Genomic DNA, 24,060 nt, shown 5'->3' with positions numbered 1-24,060 from the left:
TATATACTTCTTGTTTCGTTAGCTGTGCTCGTTCGATTTTTTATACGGTTCTTTATTTTTCATGTTTAAAATTTATCCAATATAATTCGTTATAAATAAAATTGAAGAATAGAGAAGTAATAGAAAAACAAAAAAGTCATTCGAACCGAGTTTTTCAAATTAATTATTGTTTTTTATTTCTTCTGTATCTAATTGGGATATGCATAATACATACCTCTGCCAATGTGCCAGACTTATTTAGATTTACATATTTGGACTATATATATTAATTTGTATCAAATTATTGCATACATCGATATTATGTATATTGATTATTAATATTTTTGTTTATTTATATTATAAATAAAACTTTAAAGCGCGCATGTACGCACGTATTTAATACTAATTTAATTTTTATAGGAAAAAATATTTATAATGTACAAAATATTTTATTAGTACCTAAAAAATATATTTTTAAGGACACGAGAGTTTATTGCATTAAAACATTTAATTTCACAAAAGTTCTTCTGACTGAATAAAATGTAGTATTAATGGTAAAATTCCTGCGTATTACAAAAAATTTTTAAGATGTTAAAAAGTATCTGACGAACATTAAACGAAGAGTATATGTATACGTAATATATACACATAACGCATATTACTACATAACGTTAAGAAAAAAAATGTTTAAAAACAGCGAGTACTAATCTTACAATGTAATACATATTTTTATATGATAAAATTGATTAAATAAGATAGTTAATAAAACTATAAAATTCAGAAACTGAGAAATGGAAAATAGAATACTATTATGTAGGTTCTTTACTATCATATACAGAAGAAATCTAACAGTTATTACAACATTTCACGCATATAATTTTTATCGACTAATTCATTTCTTATGAATTCGATTCATAATTTTATGAAATTCGAAATAGTTCGAGTGCAGCTAAACGTAAGCTACGTGATAGGCATAGTTAAGGAAATTGTATGAGGAATGAAGATGAATGTTAGACGACGTTTGTTTGAGTTCTTCGATCCAGAGATATTATCTTGTTTCCTTTCTTTTTTTTACAAAATGTAGCAAAGTTGTGATGTACATATTACGTTTTGTATAAGGTTAGATAAAATGAATGATGAGACCACAGGGAGACTGACTTAAAAAATGAGGGCAATTTTACCTCGTTTTTCTTCCTTAAAAACCATTTAGACGTAAAGGTTTTCGTAAACTTTTAATTAAAGTATATAAAGCGAAGAATAGAATTCTAAAAACAATACTTGTAATAAAATGTCAAACAATCGCGTATTCATATTTTGTAAAAATCGTATCCGCAGTTATGTCGTTGACGATATACACAATCGTACCAGCCTGCGACTAAAATGATTACCAAATACAGTATCACACGCAATACCGTGTGTATACCTACATTTACTCTTGTTAGAATTCGACTAGTTTCAGAAATTTCAATTCATGCTTTGAAACAAATTAATCGTTCACCCAAATCAAATGCGAAGTTTGTTTATACAAAATGGGAAAAAATATTAGTTTTAACATCATTGTTCCATTATATTGTTAGTTTATATATTTTTTTATACGACTATGAATTTTATACATCCGGATCTATAACGCCTTAACGTTTGTAATATTATTTCTTAATATCGGTTCAAAGAAGTAATCAGTTACCTTTAGACATGATTTGTATCTTACGAATATATCTATTTGTTTTTTTAATTGGAATTAAACCAAAATGTTGGGTATTTGTTTCTTCAAACTAAATACTGCATATATTATTTTTTTAGGTTTATGTTTAAGAAATAGTTTCAAAACAATGTGCAATATGCACATTCATAGTTGTTCTTCATAAATCTTTGGTTTTCATAAGATATGTGCATCTTGTCGACAACAAATGTTCTGTGGCGGATCGGTATCAACAGGACGCCAACAGGTCGAGGCATCAACGCGGCGCAACACCTCCCGGGCGATCCGCGGGTACCAACCGCCAACACTAGAGGGCTACGACGATAACGAGTCTGTCTGTCTAACTCGCTAGCGGTCGAATATACGAGCGATTGATACAAATACCGCACCTCGTTATCGTCGTAGCCCTCTAGTGTTGGCGGTTGGTACCCGCGGATCGCCCGGGAGGTGTTGCGCCGCGTTGATGCCTCGACCTGTCGGCGTCCTGTTGATACCGATCCGCCACAGTTCAATTCGTGTGATAACACATGAACACTATCTTATATGTAATTGGTTTTAATTTGGATAGTGTAATAATGGAATAAGTATGCTTCCAAAATATTTACGAATTAAGAATATACAAGAGCATTTTTAATGTTTTGCTTTGATATAGATCATATGTATGTATATTATAGTACAAGTACTGTTACCTTTGCAAAACATTAGATCAGGATTGTTCAACTTTGTGTTCTGAATCATTGCTGTTAATATACAGTAACAATAAATATAAAATAATAAGTTATCTTCAACATATAGGGAAATCGAAAGAATAAATGTTTATTTTAATATATTGTTATAATAATAGAATAGTTTGTAATAAAAAAAGTAAACAAAAAAGGATGATACAATTGTATTTAGAAATGGTATATTTATTAAAGAATGCGGTAAAACATCACACGTTCACATTCTAAGTGCCTACACTGGACAAAAGTCTGTTTACAATATAAATTAAGATTTATTATTAGTGTAATGTAGAGAAGTTTGATTTTTTTTAAAAACATCAGTTAAAATAAAATAAAATAAAATAGAGCACTAGTTGAACAACTCTGGTATAAATTATTTTAAATAGCATCTATCCTTTGATACTAATAGCAGTGAACATGTAAAGTTAAGCGGACCAATTAAATTGGCATACATACATATACATATAACACATATGTAGAACAGTTTTTTGTTTTGATAAATTTGGTGCCAAACGCTCGTTTGTTAAAATTACTATGTATGTAAATCACTCGTTTATTTAATATAATTAGTCCCCGTAAATTTTCACAAAAATTACTTTTTCTTAATTCTTTTAATTGTTTGATCATTTGATCATAGAATAGCATTCTTGCGTTGTTAACGTATAATTTAGTATTTAAATTCCACAAATGAAAAAAAGCAAATAGCTTCACTTCTCTTAATAAATTCATTTACAATTTTGCAACTTTGTCATTAAGGAACGAAAAAGATTCCGAAAAAGATCTCAACGAAAAATAAAAAAAAAATAATCTACCCAACACTTTAACTAGCTTGGTATATGGTTTTGATAATAAACTATAGTAAATGTTTTCTGTAAATTACGGGGACTAATTGCAAGTAAAGTAGGGCGATAATAAGTTATATAATTTATACAGAAACTGAAACTCGAAGTACGCAGTAAATATACATATGAATTATAATGAATGGCAACATGTAGTAATATGTACGATACATATAAATATATATGAGTCACATTCATACCGTTTCGATATGTTTTTGATACGGTTCGATATACCCAATTATTCGAAATTGACATTCGTTTGACATCTCTGTGATGATAATTACTAACAAATAAGCAAGTGCGAATTAGGTAATAAATTGAAATTAAATCCAAATTCATATAAAAAAGGGTCAGTTTATTATTTACATATAATAATATTTGGCTTTTGGTAGCTTCAGTGCTATATAAATTAAAAATTTTTTTAATGTTAAATTTTCAAAATATAAACATTGTGCCAAATTCTTTATCTTTCTCTTGGACGAAATTGTTATCTTAAAAACGATTAATTCTTAATGTCAAAAGTTATTGGAAAAAGTAGACTTGATTATTAATTTAAGCAGTATGCAACGTATATTAATAAATTGAATTTAGCTGATATTATGGTTAAATTATATGTATATTTTGTAATGTTTGACACAAAATAAATTTTCATTTATAAAATGATTTCCATGTTTCAAATATTGATACGTCTTTTATATTTTAATTGCATTGCTACTAAAATAGTCTGTTAATATGGCTAAAAATTGACTTAAAACTTGGAATTGTTCGCACCTGCTTAATCAAGAGATCTAAGGATCTTTAGTAATCCTAGTCACGCCGATTTTCACGCGGTTTTTCGATAGGATAAGAGTATAAAAGTGAAGAGGATAGGTGAAAATAAATTGTCATCCACATGTTTATGCCACAGCGACGTATTCTTGCTGCATGCAGGCTGTTATAATTAGATTTATTATCATTATTAGTAGTACTGGCAGTAGTAATATGTTACTACTAACCCACATATATACCTACCATTATACTACGTACAATATTATGCTGCTATATACACATATATTACCACTATACACACACGTTTATACACACACATACACATATGTTATAAGTTATATCATAAGTATACTTGTTAATAGCTATTGATGTATAACTACTATAAAAGCAGTTTAGGATTACTTTATAAAATCTACCGTTGGATGCTTTCCTTGAAAGTTGGATACTATCGCTTATGTTAGCTTGTTAAAAATATGTATATCAATATTGAATCTTTTTTATGCGCAAAATAGATAGTAGTGTGCATTTATGAAACATAGCGATTTAAAATGCTTTTACTGTAAATGAAATGGCAATTGAAATAAAATGTACATGTACGAGGACTTAAGAGAAGATTAATTTTTAGAAAATGTTTTTAAGCACGAAGTCACAACTGAAGCTTGTATATTATAAAAATGTTATGATGAGTTTAAAGAATGGGAAGCATCTATTATCTATTGACATAGAAACTCATTAATACGGATCTCACGTATAATATTATTGCTGATGGAGACTTACGCGTTTGTAGGTTATAAGTAGAGTTATATGAATTTAGATTGACACGCAATTATGTATATTCTGTTAGCTATATTTTACTTTTTATCGATATTTTCCACCGCTAATCATGCTGTGGCTGTTTTGTGCAACCAGATAGCAGTGAATGCTAAAGATCTCTATTTCGTTAGCATTAGATTATACATCTCATAAGGGAAAAAGGAATAATCAAATATTTAGGTGTGCAGCAAAAGAATACACGTATATTTACATGCTCGTATTATATGTAAGTATGCAGAATTTTTTAAATTTAATATGGACGATATAACATGTATATACATATGGTATGTGGTATATACCACCATATGTAATTACATATGTACAATTACAATAATTGCGTAAATATTTTAGAAATCTTGTTACTTTTAACTTACAATAGGCAATTAGATATAGTGAATATGATCGGTTCTCTTGAAAATTGCTGTATACGTACATAAAGTATGATCACTAGCGATAGATCTATTGTTAGATATAACGAAAAGAAACGTTTCGTTATTGAAACGTGTTATAAAACTGCGATTTTGATAAGGTACATATTTACAAAGTACAGTAACGTGGAGAAAGTTAATTTAGAACGATTAATGTGATTTTATTTCGCTTTCTTACGTGTTCAAACTCACATATACCCTATGTACATATAAATCGATTTATTTACCGAAAATACAATGTGAAATTATTGTTCCATTCGTTATGATTCATTTTACATTTTCTACAACTATTCCTGCCCGTCTTCGATACTTCTTTTTGCATGTTGGAAATTAAAAGTGGAAAGATACTATTTGAAAATTTCCGTGGAAAGTTGCAATGATAACACCGTACGGTAGATATAACAAACTAGTAACAAATATGTAATATAATTACTTTGTGACAGTTTAAGAATATGAGAAATACTCTTTTTTTAAAAAAAGAACGTACTATAAAATGATATTAATATATATTTAAATCTTAGTTACATTTACGAATATAATACCTTGCTTCCTTAAACTTGGATTAGGAAATTATAATCTAAAATAAGAGTGGAGAAATGAAAGTAACTTTAGAGTGATTAAAATAAAATATTACCAATATAATGAAAACTGTACCAAAAAAATTTGTCAATACAAATATGAATCGAAATACGCGACAATTTGTCGATAATTACGCACTTGCCTTTTTAAATCCCAAGAGTTGTTAAAATTCGTATTGAGAAACGAAAATTATAATTTTTGCTACTGCACTTCCGGCAAAGATCGTATTATGATAAACTTCCATACTTAAATCGAGTTCGATTTCCTGGGGGCCTTGTATGGTTCGTGTCATTACCAAAACAACCTGTGTTGGTGCAGGCCTTCTCAATGCGAAACATGATTCTGTGGCGCGTTGCACCCCAGGTGGTGCACGCGCTTCCAGGAATGCCATACTGAATTGTATCGTTGAGCTCGGCAGATGATATCCCTTCATTTTAAATAGTTCTTCCGGTCTGTTAGGTGCAATTGGTAACATGCTCACAAGAGTAATGAAATTGTATGAATAATGCGATGGTTGTCTAAGGCAAGGTGAATCGTTGATATGGCACGGCCACGATTTCACGCATCGGCTGAAATTTCAGTAATCTATTATATAATTGGTTTACACAAAAGTTACTTAATTATGTTATGTATATAGGTATTATATGTTATTATTTTCATAAATTATCTACATGATATGCATGTACATACGTATTATATATGCGGCGGATTCGGGAAGTTAAAACTGATTAATAAATTGAAAAAAGCTAGTAGAATTTAGTAAAAAATATTACATATGTAAATTATGTTTTCACAATCACATTTATTATTGGTTTTTAATGTTTTTATGTATCCTGTATATGGAACTACGCTGCTTACGGAGCAAATCAGTTTGTTTTACTTGACTTATATTCAAAGAAAAGAATACCGTCGTAACAATCACACGTGTCATATTAGTCGTTGTTATTTTTATGTAGAACAATGTGACATTGAACGCTAACATATATAGACATATACATATGTATATTATGTAATAAGTAATACAAGGTATTGATATTGTAAAAACCAATGTACTTACTTTTTTCTTTCATGATCACGGTGATATCCCACGGGACAGTTTATTTTATTGCAACGATAACCACCTCTAGTGTTGTGACAAATTTCATCTGCTCCTCTACAGACAGGTCCTGCCTGACACTCGTCGATATCTTGGAAAAGGTAACAAAGAATTAAATTTAAAAGAAATTACAAATGTCACGTGTGCTATCAATTTTATCATCAAAGGAAAGTCAAGGACAGACGAAACAACTTGAGATTCAACTAATGGCCCACATTTTCGATGACTAGGTCAAGTACAGATTATAAGTACATAACAACGAGATAATGGAGGTAGAACACGCTTTAATAAACGACCTCAAGAGTTCTCATCGAGCATACAATACGTTTTACTCGTCGAACCTTTAACAGTTAAGGATGAAAATTTTTAAATAATATAATTTAACAATTTGAAGATAACAACAAGCATACCTTCACAAGTACGGCCGTTAAGTCCGAGTTTGTAACCATCTGGACATTTACAAGCATAACTTCCTGGTGTATTTTCACAAATTCCTACACACAAGTTGTTATCTTTGAACTCCGTACATTCATCGACGTCTGTGCAAGAACGATTATCAGCGTTTAACCTGAATCCGGGTTTACAGGCACATCTGTAATTACCCCAGACGTTGAAACACATATGTTGACACAAACCAGGGGTCCTTTGGCACTCGTCAATATCCTAAAATTTTTAGAGATTTTATCATCTTATTAACAATAATTAATAATAAAAATACTTTCCCTAATAAGTAAGAGGTTGAATGAATAAAATTACGCTGTTCCTTTATTTTAACAAAAGATACAAATGAATGAAAAAATTCTTTTCTATTATCAACATAAACCAATTATCGTTTTTCAATATATATGATCACATCTTACGAGTAGGTGTAACTTACTGATTCATTCACGTATTTAAATCATAATTAATTATAAATAATCATTTTAATTGATAAAACATAATAGCTAGGAAAAACAAACATGTAAAAAGTGAAATTCTTCAAGCATTGGAAATAAAATTAATGGGAATAACTCACTTGACAATTACCGCCAGCAAAACCACCAACATTTTCAAAACCACTTTCGCAGTTACATCGAAAAGAACCGATGGTATTTTCGCATTGACTGTTTGGTCCACATACGTTATAAAGACTGCATTCGTCGATATCAACGCAATCTTTATTCGGCCCAGCAACGTGTCCTGGTGGACAAGTGCAAACATAACCACCTACTCTATTTTCACATGTTTGATCCGGAGTACATTCGTGAGTACCATTCGCGCATTCATCTATGTCAACACAATATTGTCCTGATGTTGGGTCCAAAGTAAACCCATTACTGCATATTACTTTGAATACACACCTGAAATTTCAATATTAAACAATTATTGGGGAATTGAACTGAAAACTGCAGCACAGTTTCTACAGTTTCAAAATCTAAATTGTATATCACGTATTAAAATAATTTGCTAAATCGTAAAAAATAGATCGACCAACGTATTGATGTACCTATAAGATCCAAGAGTGTTCATACATCGCATTGTTCTGCCACAGATGTTCGGATCTTTTTGACATTCGTCTATATCCACGCATTTTCCTCCAGAACCAGCCTCAAATCCACGTAGACAACTATACGTTCCCTTCCCGGGGATAGTTAACGAAGTAGGAGTAACGGCTGCAGATATGGATGTGGATATGGATGTTGATTTACTGGTCGTGGTTGTCATTAGCGTCGTTGGGATATCAATACGAGCCTGTGGTCCCGGCATACGTGGGTTACGGTCGCATCGATAAGAGCCAAGTGTGTTCCTACATTGATAACCCGGTCCGCAGTCGTGTGTACCGAGTAGACACTCGTCGTCGTCTTCGCAGATCTCAGTGGCGGCATTCAGAGTATATCCTGTACCACACGATAGGTATCGAGTGCAAGTGTAGCTACCTATAGTATTATCGCACCTTTGACCTTGCAAACAGCTATCTTCCTGTAATAAAATTTTCACATCTATTGTCACGTCTATTTAAATCAGATTTTCGTCGAATTTTTTAATTTAAAATAATCGCAATTGAAAATAACTGCCTTTGTCGACTTTTCTTGATTTTTGACAATAACAATTATCCGTGACATTGCCCAAAGAAAAATGATGAACATACTCCAAAATTTTGCGTCGACTTGTAACAAGTGATGAAGCGAGTGAAATGATTATAAAAATTAAAAACACATTGAAAAACACTTCTTTAAGAAACCTACTGATAGCTTTTGATACAAGATATCATTAGGCAATTCTTTTTTATCGTGTAAAGAATAATTTATTCGTATTGGAAGCGAATAAAAACTCGTAAAATGCATATGCTGATGTTGAATATAAGTTTTAGTTCTATAATTCTATAAATCTGTCATAAAACTTATAAGCTTCATTGACATTGCTGGTTAATACAATAGTCGGAAATATGTATTTTACCTGCGTTTGACATTCGTTAATGTCCACACAGGCTTGAGTTAAATTCTCACGCCTAAAACCAATTCTGCATTCGCACATGTAGCTTCCCATGGTATTGATGCAGTCCTCGTTGCTACTACACGCGTCATCTATTTCCCTACATTCGTCGATGTCGACACAACGATTCTTAACGAATTTCGTTCCAGGCATACACTTTTTGCTTGACGGTGCTGGCAAGGCTGTCGTAGGCGGTTTCCTGATTCTCGGCTTCGGAGGTGTTGCGCAACTATAACCACCCGGTTGATTATAGCAAACTTCACCTACGCAAGAGTCCAAACCTTCCGCGCATTCGTCGATATCTATCAAATACGATAATTTATCTCTCATCAATAATTTGTTCGAAAGATTCAAAATATTTAACGTTTTTGCAATAAAACTGTCAATGAAGTTGAATAATAATAGTTACTTTTCTATTTGTTTATAATTCTAACACGTCTAATAATAAGTAAGTAGTAAATAATTACTATAACTATACAATGTAGTTATTGTTGGACTACGCTGGCATGAAAATAAAGTTTTAATAACAAATGATTATTTAAAATAAACCATTTGCAAGTATGTTGCTGTTTACATACGAATCCATGGCAAGTTATATAACGCGACGATTGTTAAAAAATTACTTTTGCTGTAATACCTATTAAGTATATTAAATGACCATTATAATACATGCTACATGCTTTCACTTCATGTTTAGTCAAGAAATTTAACAAGTTGATGTTAATTATAAGTAAATAAAATGGAATTGATCATTGATGGAATTTTATCGCAATCTTATAACACTTGCACACATAAAACGAGCAATAACAAAACATATCACGAGTTACTATACTATATTATATTACAAAAATAATATGCACATTATAACAAAAATGAGCTTAAACCTTACACTATGCTTCACATGCGATAAGCGAACAAGGATACTGTTTTAAAATATTTCGTAATATATCAAACTTTCGACGTTCAATTCAAAACTTGTCAATTTCCATTCTGAAAAAAGTTATAAATTATTACAAATTAATTTATAAGTTATTCTATTAATTTCATATGTTAAAAAAAAAAATTAAAATGAAAATTATGTACAAATTAATTTTTGTTTTATGTAGAGAGAGAGAGAGAGAGAGAGAGAGAGAATATTATAGTATTTTAACAACAATTTTAAGTAAATTCAATTGGAAAATTAAAATGTAGTAAAATATACCTGTGCACCTTCTTAGTCTAGGATGATATCTGAAGCCGGAAGGACAAGCAGGTTTCTGACGTTGACGCTGCTCAAACGATGTAGGTCTTTCACATCTAAACACATTACGATACGGATACGATTGATTAATTTTATAGAATTATTTAACCACATTATGTGCTTAAATAAATTCCTCGATTACATAACGGTCATATTATATAATAAAATCATGTAAATAAGAAAGAAAATTCGCTAAAAATTTTAAAGCACTTCGTAAGATCGTGCGCATTTTTTATACGCTTGTTAATAGATACATATTATTCACGAAAATTAATTAATTTCTATTAACTGAAAAGCTGAACTGAAAATAATGGTGACTATGTTGTAGATTGAAATACATCTTAATTTCTTTTTTTCCTGATGTAATGCTGTAAAACTTAAAATTCAAAATATTAAGTTAATAATGTAGACCTGTAAGTTCCAGGTAGATTGAAGCATTTTTCAAAAAGTCTAGTGTCACATTTGTGTTGGCCACGAACGCATTCGTCGATATCTTCGCATCGTTTAGTAGTTAAGGAGTATTGATAACCCGATGGACAAGACGGTAATCTAGTCAAACATTCGAAGCTGCCGTTTTTATTGACACAATACTCATGTAATTCTAATCGACAGGTGTGCAGATTTTCCAAGCACTCGTCGATATCGACGCAGCTACCATTGAAAGATCGATTATAACCGCTGCTGCAAGGCGGAATTAACTTGCACAAAAAGGAACCGTTTGTGTTAACGCATTTATGAGTGCCCTGTGGACAATCGTGTCTGCCTAAAAGACACTCGTCGACATCTTGACAACCCTTTGTCGCTGTATTAAAATACCAGCCAGTGGTACATAGTGGCAAACACATAAAACTGCCTGGGCTATTATGACATTGCTCGTAGTCTCGACAACTCAGATTTGCTGCGCACTCATCAATGTCCACACATTCTCCGCTTTTTATATCTCTAGCATATCCGAGTTTACACGGTTCCGAAAATACGTGACCATCCATATTCTACAAAATAAATTACACGGATATTTTTTAAAAGTTTAGATCATTTATAACTGTGAAAGGAAAACGCCATTAGTTATCCAAAAAATTTAAAGTGTGCAATAGCTTTGTGACAAAGACCGAAGAAGAAAATTCAAAGATGTAAACGAATATACATACGTCATGTATTTAAATTTAATATAAAATAAATTTTGAATTTATAATAAAATAGAGAAGCAATATATTTATTTATTTTATTTTATATATTAATCAATACCTGCATTATATGGTTCTTCTTAATATCTAATAGCCTGTTAATTGTTGTTGAACTTGTTGTTGTTGTTGTTGTTGTAAATGCTTCACAGATATAAGAACCGTTCGTATTAACACAAAACTGAGTTGATACATTACAAGAATGTAATCCAAGTGCACACTCGTTTATATCTTGACAAGATTCTTTACTCGAGTAATAACTATTGTTATACAACTGAAAACCAGACGGACATACTGGAGAACATCTATATCCACCTTTGAAATTTATACATTGCTCACCGATTCCACAATTTGATAAACCATTGCTACATTCATCGACATCTGCCGAAAGAAGAATTTATAACAAAGTTAAAAACAATCAATTAAGTTTATTAATATAATATAACATGATATAATATGATATAATATAATATATAATAGAGATAACACTAATTTTTTGTCGAATGGAACGTTAATTATTTTAATGAAAATGTTCACATGAAAAAAATACATAAATAAATAAACAAAATTTGAATACTCTTATACCGATACAATCTTGACTTCGTTGATCAAATATGAAACCTCTCTCGCAATTCCTTGTTTCATTAACAATTGGAAAGATTGAACTTAGTAATTTATGTCCCCTTTTATACGAATAAGCATGAGTATCTTCAACCTTTCCACGTAAATTCGTATCATGGTCACTTAATAGTTCGCATCTAATTAATTGAAATATATTAAAAATATGTACGCATATCGATGATTAATATTATTAATTGTTACATAAAATTGTTATATGAAACGATCCCTTAAAAAACGTACCTATAACTACCTATGTCATTAACACATTGTTCTGTATTTTCACACGAATGCAATTGTTCTTTACATTCGTCCACATCGATACATGCTTCCCTGGAATCATTTATCGGCTTATATCCCGCAGGACAAATCAATGACTTATCGTTTGAAAACGGAGATTCAGAATGATTCAGAGACAAGCATTCGTAACCACCTACCATATTTTTGCAGGTGGTATTTGAACTTGGACAAGGATTATTAGAGCCAGAGCATTCATCCACATCTACAAATGTAATACATATATATAAACAGAATAAATAAAAGGTTGCAATAGTTTATAATAAAAATTATATTTCAATAGTAGTCTTTAATAGAATCATCACGTTTTAATTTTTCGACTAAAATTCCAAAAATTGTATGGAATGGTTATTTCATGTTAGAAATAACGTATCGATTTGGAAAGAGGATTAAGAAGATAAAGAAAATTGTCTAAATAAAGAAATGAAAAAGTATTAAACAGGTGTATAAATTCTTACTCACATGCAAGACGGATACATGCTGAATCAACGTAAATTCACGTAATAGCGTTTGAGGTAAAATATTTTCAAACATTCGATTAATTAGTGTTAGGATATAAAAGAAAGTTTGTGCATGCACATATCTCATATTTATAGAAGAGCATAAAAATATCAAAGGAGAAACTTCCTGTTGATGTAATAAATAGCCTATCATTAGAAATATCAAACAAGTAAAACATATTCGATTGAATAATAATCACATTAATAAATCATAGAATGCTTGAAAATAGTTACCTATGCAGGCACCCAAATTAACACTGTAAATAAATCCTTCATCACATTTTACATCACATTCGTAAGCACCATCGATATTACGACATTCTTCTGTACCTTCCAAACAGCTATGAATGCCTTCTACACATTCATTCACATCTATAAAAGGAAACAAGAGTAGGTTGATATCTTTCTTTTTTATTACAAAGAAATCGCAAAAAGCGTGTATCATTATGATAAGTTTCACCCTTACGTTTTCACCTTTAAGTTAACATTTTAAATTATACAATAAATACCTTCGCATTGCTGTGACAATTTATTGAATTTAAATCCAGCGGGACAAGATTTTATTCCCTTCATTTCTAGACAGCTAAAACTGCCCTGGGTGTTGACACAAAAATTTTTCTTTCCGGGGCATGGTTTCGGTAATACAAGACACTCATCGATATCTGAAAAAAACATTGAAATTAGATAATATACGTCCACAAAATAGTATTTTATATAAAATATCAATTTACAAATGCTAACATAGATATAACATGTTCTTGCCGTAATAAAAAATTGCAAAGATAATCTAAATTCTCATTGATCTAACGTAACTCAAATTTTTGAAAGTTAATTAATATCGTTACAGATAAATAACATCCGGCCTCTACCTGCATTATTTCAATTCTACGAAACGGAAACAAAGGTATCCTTATCCAAAATTTCTTTTTATCTAAATTTTATCAGAATTTATCTAAACAATGAGACAGCCGCGATTATGTTAATCAGTTCTGATAAACATCTGGTGGATACCGTTCTCGGAAATCTATACATTTTCCATATTCGTACAATAAACTCCATGAACCACTTTGGCCACGTAGAGTTTCCAGATTTTCACAGTACATTGTATAAGGAGGTGAAAAATTGTGCTTCTTAGACAGAACGGTTACGAAAAGTGTCATCGTGTTGCTTCGCAACACGTTCGTTAAGAGCTAGTATAGTGGAATCGGGTTAAAGTTTTCTTTCGATCAACATTAACCCTTGGGGATCCGTGAAACGGTCTAAATACTCTACTTCTGTGCGGTATTTCTGCAAGCTATTCTTAGTCTTCGCTCATTTATTTGCGACATATCCACTTGTAACGTAACAATCTCTTGAATGCAATACATATACCTATGTTATATAAATTAATGCATAAAATAATTTAACCGATTTATTTAAACCTTAACATTCAAGCCCACAATCCTGTATAGCGTACAATGTACAACATAGTGGAATGTACTTCCATTTTACTAATCAAAGTTACACGAAGCCTTACTAACATTTTCTCCGACTCCCTGATTTTCCATCGGGTACGTTCACACGTCTCAATACAGAACAAGTTTTTCCAAGCCAGTGGCTCCCCGATTTCCCATCGGATTCGTCAATGAAAACTAAACCTCTCTTGTGATCTCGCATCAGATTCGTTTGCACTTTCTTCAATTTTCTAACACCACCTCGGCTTTGATTTCGCATCGAATTCGTCTGCAACCTCTGTGCCATTAACTTCCCGATTTCGCATTGGGCTCGTTCATAAAATTACACCCTTCTGCGACCCACTGACTTAGCGTCAGGTTCGTCCTCGTAAACAATAATCCTGGCGGCTACCTGAACTCGCGTCAGCTCCGTTCGTACACTTGTTACACTGTAACGGTATTCCCACGAAATACCCTCGCGTTGCTCAAAACCCCGACTCGTAATAATATAATAAAAAGTAAATTATGATTGCAAAACATTAATTGAAAAATGAAAAATCGATAAAATAGATAAAAATTAAATTCTTCGATGTACTGTTGTGCACAGTTCGGGAAGATTAGGGACCCAAAAACGACAGAAACACTTCATATCGCAGTATCAGCATCGGCACTTGGACACATTTTTAACCTCGTTTCAAAGCATTGCGTTAAGTAGCATTCTGCAAGGCTAGCAGAACTTCGCTTCTGATGTCAGCCGCTGTCTCAAAACACATACCAAACACGGATATAAAAACTATCGAGTGATCGCCGGAAAGAGTTCATTCATAAATCGTCAAACATCGTGTAATTCATATTCATCAAATATAATAGAGTATATAACTTGTATATTGTTTGTCAAGGACCGAGTTTGTTAAGAATATACATCTAAAAACCCAAAACCTTTGCCTTCGTAAACCTGAACGGTATTCTCCGACCCTAACTCAGTTAGGAAGCTGCGCCATAACAGTACTTACGATACTTGGTAATTGTTTTACAGCCATAAAATGCTTAATCCTCAAATGTTTCGAGTACTTTAAATGTAAGATAAATTAAATAAATTCTAAAAAAAAAATCTACATACATACTTACTGTAGATCGCCAGCTATAAAGTACTTAGAAAAGGATAATATCTTCTCACAAACAATTTATAGAGCATTTACTTCTATAATTATCGTCACTAGTAACTGCATAAATACGATTAAGATCCGATATAGACGAAAAACTTCTTTGTGTATGTATAGAATATCATACTTCATTTATTAATATTATAACACTAAAGTAAATAAAAAAAAATTCGTTACGTAGTTTGATATTTTAATTTTAAAATGATATGCCAGTAAAAGAACGCTAGGAATAATAACTTATGGCTTGTATTAACAGTATTAAAGCTAAAATCAATGATACTTATTAAAGCAACTTCAAGCACATATCTGTGTATAGAAAATTTTACCACGTACTTTATAAATCTGAGAAGTACATTATCTTCGCGTATATTACTTTATTAAAACATAAAAAAACATACACACTCATATACAGAAATCACGTATATACATGAAATATATCCTTTGTAATTCTGAATAGGTTAAATAATATACTTATGTATGCATATATATACATACATACATTATATATATATATACATATGTACAGGGTGTCCCCCACAACTGGAACAGGCCGAATCTCCTAAACGCTTAGGGATAGAAGAAGATGTCATAAGTGGGAGTTGAATAGTAACAGGCGGTGCATAATATACGACTAATTTTATACATCTTTGTGCATCGGAGCATCAGAAAAATGCAACTGCACTTTTTTTAAAGTGTAAACCTATATTTTTGAACTGCAATCAATGCAGTTCCTTGTGCTCTACATAAAAGTACTAACATACTTATGCCCCAAACTTATTCATTAGGAAGTTATCGAAGCTAAAAGTTCTCTGAATTATTTCAACCTTGTAATGGAACATAACGTAGATACTCTGGAACACTTGCCGAGAAACTATATATCCGATCCAAAAGATTTAAATATGTAAATTAGATATATTGAAAATAAACATTATAAAATAAATAATTGAAAATGTGCTCTTAAACAATTAGAAAATTAAATAGATTCAAACCTGTACAAAAACCTGTAGCGGCTTCCCACTGGTATCCAGGAGGACAAGTATCCTCTTCGTATCCAAGTTTATGTTTGGACGCGCACGTGTAAGATCCTATATTATTCTCGCAGTGACCAGGACATGCTCCTTTTTCTACACACTCGTTCACGTCTAAGCGGTGGGACACACAATGCCAACAGAAGTAAGCAAGGACACAAGCAAAATTGCAGTGCATCATTACAAAAATAAAATGAAGCTCATATCATTAAGCAAACATAAAATATGCTTGAAAGTGAATTTAGAACTCATAAAACATTAAGAACTTAATGTCAAAGGATATAAAATGAATTATTACTTACTACAGATTAATTAGATATTCAAATTTAACTTCGAAGAATGTATTACCATATATATATCATATGTATTACATTTATTTACATTGTAATACATATTACATGTATTATATGTATGCACATACAATATATATATATTTATTTATTTATAAATTAACTTATATATATAATAAGTTAATTCATAAAAATAATTCACTGTTAATATGGTTAGTTTAAATTCTCTTTATTGACATTTGAAAAATATTAATAATAATAGTTTGATTTGAATATCTCTTTCATACTCACCGTCACATACTTGACTGGTAGCATTGTAACGATAACCAGCGGGACAAAGAGATGAAAACTCGTTATCATCCTCAGGAATTGTACTTTTGTTTTCCGATGGTTTAGGTAAACAAGAACGTTTATCCTTCGCCAGTACGTAATCGGGATTGCAGCTACACGTAACTGCAACTCCATTGTCCGTGCAGCGTTGTTCACATGGATTGCTCGATTTGCATCTAGATCATATATGATTGCACAATGACATAGTATAATCGAACAACAAAAATATGTTGTTTTCTTGTAAAATATTCGATAAATGAATTAATAGTAAATTAAATTAAACAGTAAATAGAATAGTAAATTAATTTTATGAATTCAGTAGATATTATATAATAATTTTAACGCTGAATATTTATCAAAATGAACAATATTGTAAAATTTGCAGAAATAAAATATAATATATGTATATATATAAATATCTTATAAAGTTTTTATACCTGTCAGTAGGTAAGTCTTGACTACAAGTTTTTCCATCTTCTAGTAGAGTAAAGCCTTCGTAACATTTGCAATAATAAGATCCTGGCGTAGGGACACAAATGTCAGAACACAATAATCCCTTCATAAGTTGACAGATGTCATCTAATGCTGTAAATTAATGTTATGACGTTGCATTTCTGTTATGATCGTTGTTATATTAATTTTAAGTTGACTGGCAAGTAATGTCGAATTTTTTATTTATAATTTTATTTCTTTATTTCTCAATCACATATTATTCGTGATTTTATCTAATTGTTTTCCTATGCCGCAAAGATTTGAATATATCTTTCTAAGTGAATCGTTGATTTATCTTCGAGATTGTAATTTCAAAACTTCCACGTATGAATACTTGCAACTAATCTTTAATCGCGCAACAGTTTTCTTGTTACTTCCTTAAAATACTTTCAAAAGATATAGTTATAATAAATTTCTCCGCCGCAAGTGACAGCAAAAACAGCAAAACTCTTTTTGCGATACAATCACTCGTGGGACTCTCAATGTAAGGTAATAGAAAATTACCTTGTAAACAAATAAAATATGGACATAGAAGATAAGATATTTTGGGATAGAGATCTTCGGCAGTATTTTTCAATCATTTTAATGATTGATGATGGACTTTTATAATGAAGGAACTAGATATAAAAATATGATCGATTTTGGAGTTTTAGGACTTTATTGAATATTTCTACTTACGAGGCGTAGGTAACGATGGGGAGAAAGATGTCGAAGCCAATGTTTCAGTAGATAATGAGGAAGTCGATGTTAATGGAGATGAAGTTGATTCAGTATCGGAAGTCTCACTGAACGTCGTTGCCTTTGTAAGATCTGTGGTAGAAGTTGATGTTGTGCTCGGTGACGCTTCGTAACAACATTCCAAAAATGCAGGATCCCATGGATTCCCAAATGTAAATTTCTTAAAAGCGCATCCTTGTCCCATAGATCCAGTTAAAATACCTTCGATGGAATTTAAAAATTAATGAAAAATAATTAATGAAGAAAAAGAATGACAGAATTAAAAAAACACTGGTTCTGTTGTGGATTATTAAATTATAATTTTGACACCGTTATTTAAATTATTAAATTTTTTTATTAATTATTAATTATTAATTGTTTATATATATATATATATATATATGAAGAAGTAAATAAAAAATAAAGAGACATAAATACCAAAAAATTATATGAATATGTAAATTACCCAGTTTACAAGCTTCGCAACAGTCACGGTGATAATCACCCGGCCCTGAACGTTTACTTTTGGTATCAGAAACACACGCTAAACCAGCATGCGCATCGAATTTTCCTTTCTTGCATTGTTCCTCGTGATATGCTCTCACGCAACAGATGTCCACAGCCTCTAAGCAAAGACCTTGTTCGACTGTCGGCACTCCAGATACCGGCCCTGTGAACCTTTCACACCTTAGGCCTTCCAAAGCCCACGAAGTACCAAGCCCACAGCATTTTTCAAATTCTGCTTCCATTCTAGCTTCGCTGAACAACGCCTCTGTTACACAAACAAAATATACTTCTCTTAACAAATCTCTCTAATAACAATTATATCGGTCTTTATAATTCTTTATAACTTCTTCTTCATAACTTGAACCTTTTTCTCATTTTCCTTGAGAATATAAATTACTTCACCAAATGTTCACATTATATTATATTATAACAACTGTTTCCGTCGATAAAACAATTAAGGCATCAGAAACCTTAATACTTTTAATCTCAAACATTTAACAAATTTTACCTGAAACAACTAAAACTCGGTTTGTCTATTCTTAATTTTATAAAATGCTTAGTGTCAAATATCAAATTATTCCATCGATTTTTATATTTTTAGTAGTTCGTCTCCCTTTTATTATTCCCGCTTTGATCGTCATTTTTAAAACCATTACGAATGGAAATCAGTGTAAAGTATAAAAAATAATTATTTTTGATGATAAACTTATAACGTAAAATGATGTCTTATTTGTCTATCGTTTCCACAAACTCTCGGCAGAATTTAAGTCTATTGTGAAATCGTAAAATCCTTCCTGACGCTGCCACATGTACAGCGATAAGAAGAACAATTGTAGATAGACAACTATTTCTTACCAACCTTTGTTATTTAATTTTTACTCGTAATTCGTTTCGTATGATATATTACATTCAGTTTGTTATGCAAAAAATATACCAACTGATGACATTCCACATCTATTCGTATATACATGTGTATAAGTTTTATTTAAAATTTATCTACTAATATAATTTTATACTAAACTAAACTAAAGGTAACTAAACTAAAGGTTCAATTTCATCTATGTGCTTATCATATTCATACAACAACACTTTTGTTTTTAAATAAAAGATTTTAAATGTAGATCTTAAATGATTAGATTGAATAATATGATACGCTTGATATACTCGTAAATATGTATAATGTAGTGTAGTATACTCTCTATTTAACTCTATTGTATCTTTAAACGAATTCAATCATATGAGTCATACGAATTAAGTTTTTCAGATATGATACATGAAATAGGTGAAATAAACATATTGTTGAATGTTTTTTGAAACGTTGCATTGTCATTATACTGTTAATAAAGAAATAACAATATAATCCTATATAATCCTAATAAACATATTGCTACTAGTTTATTACGATTATAGTTCGAATTTGCTGTCATTAGTACATATTACAGTGACAACACAATTGCACAATTCTAATAAATTTTCTAATATTGAAAATTTCTTAACATTTTCGATGGACGGTCAATACACAAATTTTACTGCATTTAATTATCAACTTTCTAGACGTTATACTGTACATATGTATACATATGTATACGAGCATCTGACTTTATACGAAATTTCTTTAATATTAAAATGCGCTGTGAATTTTAACATTTGATATTAGAAAATATCAACAAATACAAAATAAATACAAGGAAATATTAATTTATCGTTCATTCCTTCGTTCAAAGTAATTAATATTGTTGTAGTATTATATTCCTTATCTTCTTATAAGGAGAGATATATCTACATTATTTTCGCTTGGATATATTATTATATGCTATGCATTACTATACAGTGGTAAAAGCAATTCTTGTTGCAGTGTTTAGCTAGAAGTCTCTATAAATCAATGAAGACTATACATACTGAGTAATAACAAAACCATAATTTGTTTAATGATAAGAATGGAACTAGCGCATACGTATGTTTCCTTGTTATTTCATTGGAAAACTACGCAACCCTTTCTGACTATCACATCTTTGCGATTTTTTTTTATTATTATTTAATTTGTATTTTACAATTTGTCCAGTTGGACATTCGGGAAATTTTTCTAGCTTAGCGATATTTGATACTAACTACATAGTTTCCGAATTCAATCCAGAAAAGAATTCTTATCTTTATTTAAACGTTTTAGAGTTGTTTATATGGATAGTATTTATTTAAAATAGGACAAAATATGTTTGAAAAATAATTATATTCCATTATTAAAAACACTCATCTTTCACTTAAAAATGTGATAGATTCTAAGCTATGCAAGTAGTTACTATTCGTTTATTATTTACTCTCGAACCCGGAACTACGTGTCCCTCTACTCTTAAGTATTCATTCTATTTAATTTGCCTATCCTTTTTCTTCGTTAATACTACCATGAACATCCCTAAACTGTAAACTATCCATCCTAAAAATCTACCGAACGTTACTTTACGCGTGTCAACTTCATATCAATTCACTTATCAATTCTAAGAAAGCGATCTCTCTAACGCGTATTCAGTTTGTCATCTCTTTACGAACAAGGAATTTAATATTTAAATAAATAGAATTTACTTAATTTCCTTTTCCATAATTGACAATTAGCTGAATTAAAACATACTTATTAGGCATATTAAATAACTCGAAGATTAATATTCTTCGAGATTAAGATATTGTTTTAATCAGAATATCATTGATGTACATACATCATAGTCATGACCCATTTTATCCCATTATGTATTTATCATAGTCATCTAGTAAAATTGGAAGAATTGTCTTTATTCTCCGTTATCGATGAAAGAAGGCGTGTTGCACGAAATTTCTTTCCTTTTTATAAAATTAATAAAACAAATAGAAAGTGGCATCTGCCTGAATGATAAACAAGGAATCCTCTAAGTTCTTCGTTTCTTCCTTTCTAGCTACAAATCATTAAAAGTATCGTTAAAAACATGATTCGAAGGAAAAATGTACGATTAATAGATTTAGATTATCTAATCGTTTACGTTCTTAACAACTAGGTACATTCTTCTCTTCATTTTAAATAAAGTAGAAACCACATAGCAGATAGAAGAAAATGCATTGTTTATGCTAGTAGTAAGTGGAGCGAAAAAAAGATCTAAGTCTAGATAAAAAATTTACATTTGAATACAGGCTCTACGCTATCAATTATTTCGAGATTTATCATCCAAAAACAAATCCAAAAACAATTAATACAATAAAATCGATTTTAGGAATAAAAACTCATTTTCCAAAAAAATTCTTAACATGAAAGATACCTCGCTTTTGTAGAGAAAATTGCTCCAACCGAATGACCAGAAGTAGAAAGAAAATCGCACATAGATCGACGAATCGGATCATCTTCTTAAAATTCCCATAAAACGAACTGGTTTTCGCGTACAAATATCACAATCTTTCAAACTGTCACGATCTTTCTCTTAATTTTTCTGTTTGTCGTTGCCAGTTTGAGTTTGAGTCGGAATCGTTGACTTGAAAGTGAAATATCGTTCTTCTTTGTCGTCGGATGCGTTCCGAGCAAACGCTCGACATGCATTAAAGCGTTCAGTTTGCCGGTAGCACGGTTTTCTCCTCTGCACCTTTCTATGTGCATCTCATTTCTTGAATTATCCCACTCTATCTTACGATACGATTCCTTTTCCCGTCTGCACTCTGTCCCTGTTTCGTGTGCGCGCGCATAAATATCAAACTGATTTCGTCGTTAGTAACGGCGCCGATTGAGAACTTGCTCAAAATTTCGCCCTAACAAGATCCTTCGATTGTTTTCTCTTTTATTTTTTTTCTTATCCTTATATATCTTCACCTAAGTTGTTTCGCTCGTGATAAATAATTTTAACTCCTTTTTTTAACATTATGTAATTTGGAAATTCCATGTTTTTCTATTATTTATCGTTATACGAATATGTGTGCATGTATATATATTTTTTAATACACTGTTACAGTGAATTTAGACTTGAAAAATTTGTTGACAATTACTAATTTTTAGGTTTCTCTGGATCTGTAAATGACAAGGGAACTAGGTCATTAATAAACAAAATTTTCGTTATATAGTTCTAACAGTATGAAAACCGAAATTCTTAGATTTTATTAACTTTAACTGAATTGTTGCTTTACATTTAAATATGCATAATATGCGCCTCTATACATATTAATAATGTATGTACAAGAACTTTAGTTCCATTACTAGAACGTAATACATATGTGTGCCTCATTTTCAAAAGAAAATCCCCCTCCGTAAGTTTCAAGAGTGTGTTGATCATCATCGTAGTACTAGTGACTTCTTCGCGGCATGTGTTCCCGGTTCGATGTTAGCATCAGAGATCCTTTTTTGTCAGTGTTCCATGAACAGTAGACGCTTTGTTGATCTCGCAAATTTCCGTACCACTTTCTTGCCGGCCATCCGTGTCGTCCTTCGTTCTCTTTGAAATACATATCTTCAAATGTTTTATCTCTATATATTTCTGTGTATCGATTGAAAATCGAAATCAAATAACCAATATTAGTACCAATTTCCATCGGAAGTCAGTCTTACGAAATCATGTTATTTTCTTTGTTCAAAATTTATTAACCAATGTCCCACTAATCTACTAATTATTTAAAAAGATCTATTATAAAAGAATCTATTAATTCTTATACAAATTAATTCTTTTCTTAATATTTTTTGTAGTATAAGTAGTTAGAACGTTTATGTACTTAAACAATATATAGTTATAAAAACTCTGTTGCTTATATATTTTACTGTTCGGATGCCTGCTAAGCATTCAAATTCAAGTCAATTCATATATGTGACGCGTTGTGTGGCGCGTTAACATTATATCATCGCATAACTTTCAATGAACTTAAATATATTGG

The 24,060-nt window shown here is 30.9% G+C and overlaps 1 protein-coding gene across 2 annotated transcripts; it reads right to left on the bottom strand.

Annotated features, from left to right (window-relative positions):
- Positions 1-4,507: 4,507 nt before the first annotated feature.
- LOC117211043 (fibrillin-1-like) lies at positions 4,508-22,967 on the bottom strand. 2 transcript variants are annotated; one of them, XM_033454603.1, is made up of 19 exons: positions 22,470-22,949; positions 19,151-19,456; positions 18,646-18,906; positions 17,913-18,060; positions 17,437-17,651; positions 16,817-16,969; positions 13,741-13,893; positions 13,466-13,603; positions 12,678-12,936; positions 12,402-12,574; positions 11,881-12,197; positions 11,047-11,627; positions 10,597-10,691; positions 9,360-9,697; positions 8,410-8,882; positions 7,939-8,263; positions 7,334-7,586; positions 6,885-7,014; positions 4,508-6,396 (listed from the first exon to the last, which is right to left on the bottom strand). In XM_033454603.1, the coding sequence occupies exons 1-19, from the start codon at positions 22,549-22,551 to the stop codon at positions 5,991-5,993; spliced, it is 4,806 nt and encodes a 1,601-aa protein (XP_033310494.1). In that variant the 5' UTR covers positions 22,552-22,949; the 3' UTR covers positions 4,508-5,990. The 2 variants fall into 2 exon arrangements, with proteins under 2 accessions (XP_033310494.1, XP_033310495.1); XM_033454604.1 differs by having other exon boundaries at positions 6,275-6,396; positions 6,881-7,014; positions 22,470-22,967.
- Between the last annotated feature and the right edge of the window lie 1,093 nt (positions 22,968-24,060).

This window comes from Bombus bifarius, unplaced genomic scaffold, assembly GCF_011952205.1.
Source record: "Bombus bifarius isolate JDL3187 unplaced genomic scaffold, Bbif_JDL3187 scf7180000008214, whole genome shotgun sequence".
Taxonomy (NCBI): domain Eukaryota; kingdom Metazoa; phylum Arthropoda; class Insecta; order Hymenoptera; family Apidae; genus Bombus; species Bombus bifarius.
Note: the sequence above shows the minus strand (reverse complement) of the source record. Positions and strands in the feature narration are given on the sequence as shown.